The sequence below is a fragment of the Corapipo altera genome, unplaced genomic scaffold, assembly GCF_003945725.1.
Source record: "Corapipo altera isolate COAL_440 unplaced genomic scaffold, ASM394572v1 46, whole genome shotgun sequence".
Lineage (NCBI taxonomy): Eukaryota > Metazoa > Chordata > Aves > Passeriformes > Pipridae > Corapipo > Corapipo altera.
The window spans coordinates 9,555,852-9,568,032 of record NW_020884883.1 but is presented as its reverse complement, the minus strand read 5'-3'; the positions used below and the strand labels follow the sequence as shown (position 1 = coordinate 9,568,032).

Here is a 12,181-nt window from a genome sequence, read left to right as displayed (position 1 = left end):
GGAGAGGGCAGGGGAGAGGGCAGGGGAGAGGGCAGGGGAGAGGGCAGCCGCCCGAAGCCCCGCCAGGGCCGGCAGGATGCCCAGGCCGACCGACCCGCTGCCTCCAGCCGCAACAACGCTCGGCGGGGCATCCCGTCTCGCCTTCCTCGCCCCGGGGCAGCCGGAGGAAGGAAGGGCCTCCCTGCCCGAGCCCCGGCACCCACCTGTGCCGCGGGTCAGCTCCCGCAGGCTCCGCTCGCCGCCGCCTCTGTGGCCGCCGCGGCCGCGGGGACGCGCCGGGCCCGGCGGTGCCGCCCCGGAGGAGGGGCCGCGGTGCCGGGGCGGGGGCGGAGCGCGGGCCCGGCCGCGCCGGAGCTGCCGCAGCAGCCGCGGGTCGGGGCGGGGCGGTGGCCGCGCCATCGCGGGGGGCGGTGCGGTGGGGTGGGGTGATGTGTCCCCGGGTTTGTGATGGGAAAAGCGGACAGCGGAAGAGGGAATCGGTCAGCTCAGGCTGACCCGTGATAGGCGCCGGGGCAAGTTTGAGCTGCCAAAGCCCAGCCATCGGGAGCACGTCTTTAAGCCTCATGCGCTTTATCGCTGTAAATAAATGCGATTAAATAAAGTTTTGCCACCAGATAGTGGTTCCCTTCCATTTAAACCGTATCGTAACCTCCTTCTACACTGAGAGCAGCCTTACACATCTAAATAGGGAAGTGGGTGTCCGTGTTAAAAATGACTCGATGAAGGAATCTTCCAGGCTCTTTGAAGTCTGTTTACAAAAGGCAGGAGAGGGTAGTGCTATGTGCAAAACAAATGAGAAGTAAACTGAGTAACACACAAAAAAAGAGAACAAAGAAAAAATACATATGTATATATAAAGGGAACAAAATTCATTAGTTGAAGCACCCTGCTAATTTTAGGCCTGAAAACAAGTTTTTGAGAATCGGATTTCATGGATCTGCGTATTCTAGTCCCTAAAATGTGCATGCAGCTGAAACCTGGGAAGAGTTCCCTGTCGAGTAACTAACGCTTAAGCCTTCCATTTTCTGTTAACTTTCCAGTTACACTGTAAAACAATCCCACTGTACATCACCTAGTCATAATCCTTCAGACTTGTTTTCTGTGACACATCTTCCTGCTGTAGCTCTATTAGCTGTGTGTCTATGTTGGCCAGTCTTTGTACAGTTCACAGCCACGATGGAGTTGCTGGGTGATGGGGCCTGGTGTACACTCACAGACTCCAATTCCTGCCTCTTGTTCTCCTCCATTCTGACTTGCACAGCTACACTAATGAGTTTACTTCAGTTTTGGAACACAAAAGTCAGTGAAGATGGTTTCTGCCCGGACACAAGGGTCTATGCTTAATCTCAAAGAGAAAATAATACATAACCGAGCCCAGAAATACCTGCAGTTTCATTACCCAGGCATATCATATCTAATCCCTTGTCAGTGGGCAGTCAGTAGGCAATGAGGAATGCTGGTAAATAATCCCATCCCTGATATTAATACAAGGATCTCTGTCTGTGTTGGCTGTGGATCCTGACCAGTGCCTACCACTTTTGTGTGGACTGTGATCCCATATTGTATTCCCTCTGAGAGGATGGTAACCGCCAGCCATCACCATCCATGTTAGGTGGGAGGACTGCTAATATATTGGTCTAATATGGTCTTTCACTACTATACTAAAATCAAAATGTGATCATAACACACTGAATCAAAACCACTGTCTTTCTACAGTCTCAACAACACCCACCCTTCTTGCTTTTTTCAGAAATCCAGAAGCTACAGCCTCAGTTATGGAAGTTCTATATTGTGTTTATAGCTACTTATCATGTCCAAGCATATGCTACTTGATGTAAAATAATCCACAGAATAATGGTCTACATTTTTTATGGTTTCACGTGCAAGATCATGGAAATACAGCCATGATACACACAAGAAGCTGTGGGAAGTGCCAAATGCTTGCAGAGCAACACTGAGCTTCAGTTAACAACTATGCTTTTTTACTCTGTTCTTATTGATGGTGTGACCAGTGTGCAGAGCAGTGTTCCTCAGATTACTTCCCTGGAACAATCTCTGCCAAATGATTCTGAAGTCTTTACTTGTGCTGAACTTTAGCTCATAACTGTTCTCCACAGTTACATCTATCTAGAGTACCAAGCACTAATACATAATCTTTGATATTGTCCCAACCTTAGCATGGTTATGGCTGTGATTTTGACTCAGCCCAATGCAGAGTTTGGAGGACAGTATGGTCAGGGGTGGTTCCTAAAAAATATTCTGGAGTTACCCACAGACTAGTTGGCAGAGGGAGTATGGTCAGGAGTCATGCTCTGCCCTTGCAAGAGGAAAGTCCCTGGTGGTATCATTTCCAAAACACACTCGGGAATGATAAAGTTCTGAACTATTACTCTTTTCTTCCTGTAATGCTTCCCCCTTGACAGGTTTCTTTCTGGAGGCATTGTGTTAGTCAAAACATATTTGTGTCTCAGGGTTTGATCTAAAACTGTCCACAAAATTTTGGAGGACATGCTCATGTAAGTTTTTCTTTCCATTCCTTTGGTGGTCAACTTATATAAATTCATTATTACCTAATTCTTGACTCTTGTCCCAAAGACCTTATAGGTTATGTATTTACTCTGTGTTTGTACAGTTCTGGCATAGTGGAGTTCTAGCCTATGATGTGGGCACATAGTTACTATGAAAATACAAGTAAGAAGAAAGTTGAACTGTGTAGTCTTCTGTAAATTAATAAACCTCAATTTATAAAAAAATCTAGAAGCACAGAAGATTTTAATAATACTCAAGAACAGATTCCTAGAGAACACTGCATAAGTTCATGCAAAGGAAAAAAGGCTTTCCATTCTTACTTGGGACACTAGATTTTTCTATCAAGTATGTTTCCAGAGAGCAAAATAACCACTCAAACCATTGTGCATTAGCAGTAATGTCTGGCTTTTTCCCCACTAAAATCAGAGTTGATGTTCAGGCACACAGTACCTGGGTCATGAATGACTGCAATTGTTAATGCACGCCCACTGTGCTGGTAAAAATTATTCAGTAAATAAAAACTTGAACTTTTAGCTTTTAATTTATAATGAACTCATAAGCAAACATAGCTCTGGGGTCTGGTGCTGACATTCTTTGTATTAGCAATAAACTCAGAGTAGCTCAGGCATTGTAAATTAATAGTAGATCTAGTTTTATTCCAGTGTAAACATAAAAAAGCAGTTTGACTCTGACTATGTAATTATCTAATTAAATGTCCCACAATCCTAACCAAAGGATTGTTCTCCTAACATAAGTAGATATTTTTATACAGTACCTACAGTTACCTGTGATAATTTATTGAATTCTCTATCTAGTTCACTTTTTTCCCCATTTTTCTTTTCCTTTCAAATCCAATTATCTAGTACTTCATTAAATACTGACATCTTATCTACCTCTTAGCACTTGATTGATTTGAGAAATTTTTTTTAAAAGTATAATTAGGTGTTATTTAGTTGCAGATATTTCTAAAACATTTGGCCCCTCCTTGAATTTAACTTGCTGCCAGTTTTGACTGCCCTGCTGGTTTTGCTTTGTCTCTATTCCTGGGATCGACTGTTCCAACTGTTTCAGTATCAGGTGCTTGAATATCTTTCTTCTTTGACCTCTGTGTTAAGAGATCAGATGATGACATCATCCTCAGGAGGACTGTGATGTCACCAGAAGTAGTATAAAGTGTAAGCCAATAATGAGGCAGAGGAGTGACCGGTGAAAAGCAAAATTGAGAGGCTTATTATGTCAAATGGACAAATGTGGGATTGTAATTTTCCAGGAACTGTTGCAGATGGAATTAGAGGCAGGGCAGAAGGCACTGGTTATGTGCCAAAATACTCATCTGTAATGATAACAGCTCTCATGCCATCAGGGCGTGCATTGCATAACTGAACTTGATTTTGAACCAAGTTTTTTGGACTTGGTTTTATGACAGATACACCCTTTCCTCCGCCTCACTGAAAATACAGCCCAAAAAAAAGGATCTGTAGCAAATGAACCACCAGACAAGTTTTGGGATTTTTTTTCCTTCTCGGAATATAACAAGTCATGGTGATGAAAGTTCTCAAAAGAGCCTTTCTTTTTCCTCTAGATCCACATCCAACCATGCAAAACCATGAAAACCTCAATGCTTCCTTTATATCCTAGCAGCTCTTTCCCCAGTCAAAACTCATTTCTCTGCTACAAAATACTTGGCTCCTGAGAAACAGAGGCTTCTGTTGACTTCTATGACCCAAACATCATCAAAGCAAAAGAGTGTAGGAATATTTAAATTAGGAACAAGAGAGGTTAAATTTATCAACCTTTCTGGACATACACTTGTACCAATCCAATCTCATGAGAAAGTAATTTAGCTCCAAATCTGTAAATAACCATGGATAAGCTCTCTAAATATAATCTTAAAAAGCTTAGAAAAACTTGAGACCTGATAAAGCAAAGCAATCATGGTGTATGAGATTAAGGATATAACAGTGAAATCATCAACATGTTGTTTCTTCAGCCAAAGACCACAATTCCTGCATATACTTGTTCAAACACAGACCTGTAGTCTGTTCAGGCAAAATACATACTGTTGTCTAAATGCACACACGTACAAGAAATAAGAGATCATGCTCAACTCCTTGGAAATCCCCTCCATCCTATTGTGGACAGAAATGCTTTCCAGCCCCAAAGCTAGATTTTCATCAGTCCAGTATATCGATGCATGACCAGCAAAGGTTTTGCCCAGAATACTGTTTTCAAAGCACAGCAAATCAAAATCATCGGTATTATTTGTTTAGAACAAAACAGTACAAAACATACTTTGAGAACTTCAAACAAAGCTGGTCTGCTTCCCAGGGTATAATCTTTTCTTTACTGTTCCTGCAACTCTTGCAAACTAAAACAGCAATCCTAATCCTGAAGAGGAAAAGAAATTTGGAAACCATCTGCTTCTGTTTGAGAGGTTTGTTGCTTTTCTCTCAGGCTTGTGTCTGCAATTTCTACATCAGACTGCCTACCAATATGAAATTATCCTTGGAAACGTTTCTGAAAGTTATTGCTCAGAGGTTGGAGAGCAGCACACCTTGATTCGTTCACTATGTTGTTACCTCCTTACTCTGCAAACTGTAGCTAGAAAAGATGTAACAGCTACAGCCATGATAATGAGAAGATAAATAGATATTTTATTTAAAGCTTTTTGTCCTGATGGACTAAGCATTAAGTGCTTATATAGCTCAGCTTGAAGTTCATTCTATAACTCCACTGAGGGAGTGGAGTATCTAAAATGAGTTTTACAACAGAGGTAGCAATATTTGGTGCTTCTTACTGTGACAGAAAAATTCTTCACTTCTGTGCAGACCAGGGTGTGGAAGGGGTTGTGCTTTGTGGCTCCTGATGAATGAAGGGGCACTCCGTCCCTGGCTTGTGGTTACAAGAAGCAGGTTGGCTTGGCTTTGAAGTTAAATAATTCTGCGCTATCTCAGGTACTGTCGTTAGTTCTGGCTGTCATATAAACTGGATGAAAAGAGTTTAATCTCCCCTCAAGAAAGAGGCAGATGGAGGATTGTGAGCAGGCTACCAGGAGGAGAGGCAGACCCTGGAGCTGATGGAGAAGGTCTCTACAGGCATTGCCTGGAAGTTCCCGTCTTCAGCCCTGTCTTGTGAGATAATGTGACCCATTACTACTTTTCTTTCCTCCCCCCCTCACTTATACTCAGTTTTCTTGAATATTCGAAGTGGTAGAATGTAACCACGTTACAGCATTTTTTTTTCAAATGGCTGTGTGTAACATTTAAAAGGATAATTTTCCCAATTCACTCTGTGCAGCAGGTGCGGGTCCTGTGCCTCTGCTTGAAGGGCCCCTGCTTTCCCCCCACCGTGCTGTCTGTAATAGCGAGGCAGGCACAAAGGTGCAGGTCTGTTCATGAGCTCCTGCCCTAAGGCATTTCCACACTGTCTGCTCATTCCTTCTTGTGTGTCAAGCTGTGAGGACACCTTAATCTGGCAGCAGAGATTTCAGATCTCTCTGATCTTTAACCTCTAGACTCAGTACCGGGTGATTCAGGGGGAGAGGTGAGATACTGTTTTGGGATAATCTGTCTTAGAAGCACTTTCCTTGTAATTCCATTATTGGAGATTTTAGTGATTGCAGTTTATGCCAAGGACTGTGCTTGTTCTGAATTTAAAGCACAATCATCCTTTGAATGCTTGCCATAATATTTTTCATGCAAAATTTGAGCTATATGGAACAATGACAATGTTTAAAAGTATATTTTGCTCAAGAAAATAATCTTTTCAGTCTTACTTGCCATCAAAGCTGACTTATTGTTATGGGTTGGTTTGTTCTTAAAAATATATTGTTATATATACAGTTAATACTCAAGATTGTGTGAAAATCTTGAGGCACGCAATTAAATCCTGCACATGCAGTCACAGGACAATAAATTCTCTTTAATTATTTGCATCAAGCCTGGGCAATAAATCAGTAAATAAGGTTGTTAAGTGCAGTCTTTCTCTTATCTAAGCAATTCATTCTCCTGGTCAGGTGTATTAAAGCAGGAACATTGTCATTTATTTCTGTTTTGTACCTGCTATCATTCATTACATCTTCTTTAAGGACATGCATATCTATGTGATATTATCTGAGGATTGGGCTTGATATGATTTCTACATCTGGAGTACTAATATAGTTAATAGATTTGATTGACTTTGCAAAATAATGAAAATGGTACTTTATTTTATGTCAGTTTCATGTTCAAATTTCTATGTGTGGGAGAAGTGTCCCTGGTAACTCAGTAGTAAATCCTTCCCTGAAAACATGGTCAGTGTCAAAATGAGTGTAGTCTCTCCAGAAGTGTTATAGCACTACAATCTCTGAACACAGGAATGAATGTTATTTCAGAACTGAAATTAAGCAGAATTTCATCTCCATCAGTCTAAAAATAATTATTTGGAAAACTAAATTGAGGTTTGCTGTGACAAAGGGTATTCAGATGATGGAGAAACTACAGTCTGTTATTTGAAAGGAGGTATTTCTCTTTTTTTTTCTGATTTTTACTGTTGTGATGAAAGCTGTGCAAAAATTAGAATTTTACTCTAATAAAAATTTCAGTATAAAAGAGTCTTCAAGTCTAAAATGCACAAAAGTTTTTGCAAGTGAAACACCTGTCTTAAAATGGTCAAAAATTATGATATATTGGAATGCCTCTCAGGAGGCAATGATCCATTATAACAAAATGTAATTCAGTGTTGAACTGAGAAAGTTGAAACAATTTTAGTTAGTCCAGTATTAAGATATTGTAATTTAATGTGTTACCAACCCCGATTGCTCTACATTTAAGTCTCTATATCCTCCCTTTGCATAAATGCCAGTGAGGGTCAATTCTGTCTCCATGTATTCCTGTTTACCGTTTGAAAAGAGCTTACAAGCACTTGCACATACATACAAGAAGTCTTTTTAAACATTCTGTTTTAGAGTTATTTCAATAAAATAGCTGCATTCAAGAATTAGCACACTGTGAAAATTATTCATCCTTGTTCCATAAATGAGGCAGAGGTTTGTCTTAAAACAAGCATTTTAGGTAAATCTATGGAAATCATTTACTTTGGTGAAATTAGTGAAATCCATTTCATTAGGTCCAGCATGTCCTGGGACAGAAAGCCTTTGACCTGGCAGCCTGTATACTTTCCATATTCCATTATGCAAATATGAGAATTCATCAGAGACTTTGCCTCGTTCCTGTTACCCTCATTCCAGTTGATTGTACTGTTTTTCTACTTCAGACAAATCTATGCACAGTCTCCCAAAACTAGCAGCTTCTGCCCACAAAAGCAACATAAGCTTGTTTTACTATTACTTGCACATCAGTGGCATTGTGTTCAGTGTGTCAGGCACAAAGAGAATTCCCATCCCAGTGAGTTTAGAGCCTGAAAGTATCAGGCCTGATATTCAGTTTACACAAAACAATATAATCCCGTTCAAGCCAGTGAACTCTGTATTACATAAGCAAAGGGCCTTGGTCATTGTTTCAAACAGGTGAAGATTTTTCTTTTTTTTTTTAATAGCAAGACTAGGAACAAACTAGACAAGCAGTGTTTTTATCAAGCTCTGCTGTAGTACAAGGAGAGACAAAGGACTGGTCAGAAAATAATTCTATTTCATAGAATAAAAAACAAAGTCATACCCACAGGTAGTTCAGAGTCATGTCAAGGTACATGTCTGCTTCTAATCTGAACTCTTCAGACACTGTTTTCCCCATTCCCACTCCCACACTGCAATTTGTGCACAAACAGAAAGGCTTCCCTGTGCAGTCATCCTGGTGATATCAGATGTCCCTCCCCTGCAGCCCTAGGTGACATCCCAGCTCATTCACGCTGCGTGTTTTTCATGTTGCTTGTGTGGGGTTGGGATCATACTCATTGCTCATCTGCTTTGTCCAGGTCAGATGTAATTTGTTCTGTGCAATTCTGCTTCCCCTGGCAGATTAAATCTGATGTGGGTTTCTCACTTTCTGTTTCATACTGCTATCTTCTCTGAGCAGACATAGGCCCAGCTTAGTGCAAATATATCTTTTGTCTGCAACACCCATGAGATTTCTTTTATTATTAGTGGTTTGCTAATTTCCCATGATCTTCTTTCTGTGCAGCACATTTTAAATATGGTACATCCACATTACAAAATTCTTCCTCCTTCTCTTCTTCATGTATTTCTGTACTAGATTATGACACATTTAGGGCAAACAACATAGTATTGATACCTAAAGAAGAATACAAAATTTTTCTCAAATAAAACATAACATGATTCTTCTTAAAGTATAGCCTTACTGGAAGAATGCATCATCCTTAGTTCTTTCAAAGTTACAGTACAAGTTCACATGGCATGTTTTGGTTAGCTGGGAGATGTTCTTGTAAAGTTCAGAATCTCACCTGAATGCAGATCTGAATGTTCCCGAAGTTTGGAATGAAAAGATCACATCTGTAGTATTGCCTTACATATGTTTAATTTTCAGATTTTGTGCTGTCCTTTGTTAATTGGAGTTCCTTCTCTGTTCATTTTACTGGCATTTTGAATTTCAAGGTACCTTTCTGTCTGCAGAGCTCAGCTACAGTCCAAACGGAAGCCCTGACAACAGCAACCAACCTCGTCCTCATTTCAGACTGCCTGTTTGGCTTTTGTACCTGTCCAGTTTACATGACATTGCTAATATCAAACTCTTCATGAAGGTTAGATCTTCAGTTTGTAGAAGCTGACATACCTTCCTACATCTGCCACACCCAAACTGAGAAGCTACCAGGTTCTACCAACCAGCCACCACACACTGAGGAGTTACATGTGACTCTCCACAGGCTCTTGGATCAGGAAGGTTCTTCTGTAAATCATAGAATATATCCTACACTGCACTGTGTAGATTGCCTGGAAACACCAGAGTGGGATTTACATGAGATAGCACTATAGCTATGCTAAGATTATACTCCACCCAGACTAATATATCTCCTGTGAAAACTACACAGAGCTGTGTGGTTTCCAGTAGCTCAGCTCAGTGGATATGATTGCATTGCTCTGCGTGATGCTGGGTAGAAATGCCATGGTCTTGCGTATGATTTCAAACACGTCAGCATCTAAATACTCTGCTCCACTATCACTGTAAGAGTAGGTCACTGAGAAATACAATCCAGAGTCACTTAGAAAATCATCAGTCTGATCCCCAGATCTACCTCTTTTCCCTCCACTAATCATTCAGCAGTGGCAGATCTATCACTGGGGTGGGAAGTGCCATTCCCCCTCTCTCATTTCTTCTCCTGAGTAGTTTTTCTGTCAATCCATGGCTGTGTTCCAAGACCACCACCTCATAGATGTGCTCTCTGCCTTCCAGGAGAGCAGCAGCAGGGATGTCTGGGCATGTTTTCCCTGGCTTGGGACATGTTTTGCATCTCACATTTGCCACAGGTTTGCTCATTCTGTGCTTATTGCCCAGGTCAGGTGCCAACTTTCCAAACTTTTGTGCTGTTTCCATCCTTATCCTGCTGGTACCAGCCACGTGTGAGGGCCACTGGAGCCACCCAAATTTTCCAAACAAGAATAGTAATACCACGGGGGACATATAGTAACAGTGTCCAAAGGGTGATACTTGAACAAGCTGGGTACCAGAAACTGGAAAGAGTTAACCACTGCCTGATCCTGCTTTAGCAAAGACTCCCTGGGCTTCCAGCTAGGCCTGCTTTATGGCACTGAGTTGAAAAAGCAAATGAACAATTAAATTCCTACATTTAGATTGCGAGTCCAGACATTTCGAATCCAACCGGGATCTTTCATCAATGGAATCTGAAAGAAACAAAAAATAATGAGAAATAATGCAGTTAATTAACTATACAGAGAAGTTAATGTATACAAGCCTCAATCATGGTCCTTGAAATGCAGCTGCTCTTAATGAATACCTCTCCTGTGATTCTTTTGTAAGCCACATTACCCTTGTGTCATCCTCACTCTTTATCTGAACTGAGAAATGTTCTCAGTTCTCTCTTTCTGCCTCAGTTTTTAGGGGTTTTGCAGAAGGATTTAGTCCTCTGCTGGTAAGATCTGTGTCATCAGCTGGAGAGAGCTTGGAAGGAGAGGATCCCTGCAAGCTCTGAAGAAGCAGGGACCACAACAGTCTCTGTTTATCCTTTTGCAGTATGGGGATGCCCAATACAAAGGGAAGAGGTAGAGTTGTAATTCTACCCCACTGCCTAGGAAAAAAGTCTTTTCGTAATGCAGCATTCTTAGACTTGTTCATGGCACAGGAAGACCTCTAATATCAAGTAAGATAGGAAAAGAAGTTCTGTAGGACAAGAAGAACACACTTTACCCCCTTTGAAGCAACCTGGGGCTCAGGAGCCTCATAGCAGAGCCATGAGTTTATTCCATGAGCAATGCCCTGCTGACAGGCAGCACAAGAGCCTCAGCAGAGTGGTTATACCTCCACAGACAGAGCCCCACAGCTGAGGTGGCACACAATTACTGTGACAACCTCTTTTTGAATGCGCAGAAGTAGGAGTGAATGATGATTTCATTTTTAAAGAAGCCACAGTTGCAAGACACACTGAAATAAATTAATATCCACTAAATAGGGTAAGCTTCCAGTGTTGTTGAAGATGAAGGGCCACATGTTTAAAATAAAAGGAAGTTATTGAAGAGAAATTCTGTACTGCATTTTATACTACTTTTTATTTCATAGTGAAATTTCATACTGAAAGAACTAATTCTACAGGATCAACAAATATGCTGATGATATGAAAAAATAATTTGAAAGATTTCCCTTTCTTGCCTTGAAGAATTAACTTCCAAATGTGACCAGGTTTGCTGGTGGTGTGTTCTGAAAATACTCATATTTCCTCATATTCAAATATCAAAATTTTTCAAACACAAATGCTCACCAGACAAAACCCAACCCATTCTGCTCTCTGTCATTCCCAAGTTATATGAAACCTAGAATACTCTGTGGAATTTTACTGTCTAAATAGATAAGGCATGAAATTATTCTTTTTCTGAACTTTCTTTTATTTGAATTAAGATAATGAAACAAATACAAATAAGGAGCAATCAGAAACCGAAAAACAAGCATTACAGAAATAAATTCACCCAGTTCTAGTAGGTGCAGTTCTTAAGGGTTCCTTTACTGTTCATTACACTCACACACTCTGGTATATGTATAATTAAAATAACATTTTGTGCTGGGGATGTGATAAGTGAGTTTGGGGTGGCACCATCAGAAGACATAGCGGTTTGGCACACAGCCCTTCTCCGTTCACCATAATATCTTGCACTGGAACATTACACTAGGGATTGCACAACACTATTCAAACAGAATTTACTGAGTCTCTCAACAATCTTACGGACCAGGAGGTATTATAAATTCTGTTTTTCAGATAAGGAAACTGAGACACACCCTGATTAAATTACTTATCTGCATCACAAAGGAATTCTAGCATCTGAATTAGAAATAGATCTTTATATGTGGCCCATTGTTTTAACAAGTGGTCTATCCTTTCTATTCTCAGAAGCAGAATAAAAATACTGGCATTATTGCATCAATAGTTAAATGAACAGAAACACTCTTGCAGGCTAAATTATTTGTTGAAACACACATGCATATTGTATGCAAATGTCGAATTCGATATAATTACAATTTCATGTTGCATGTGC

The 12,181-nt window shown here is 40.7% G+C and overlaps 1 protein-coding gene across 6 annotated transcripts in view; it reads right to left on the bottom strand.

Annotated features, from left to right (window-relative positions):
* Positions 1–12,181, bottom strand: part of LPIN1 (lipin 1) — an 80,177-nt gene that overhangs the window by 48,264 nt on the left and 19,732 nt on the right. For 5 of the 6 annotated variants that reach the window (XM_027641155.1, XM_027641158.1, XM_027641159.1 and 2 more), the window contains exon 2: positions 10,265–10,321. In XM_027641155.1, coding sequence (XP_027496956.1) covers positions 10,265–10,312 — 48 coding nt within the window. In that variant the 5' untranslated portion in view covers positions 10,313–10,321. Of the gene's footprint in view, positions 1–203; positions 278–10,264; positions 10,322–12,181 lie in introns of those variants that run through there. The other variant, XM_027641157.1, reaches the window with a different exon arrangement.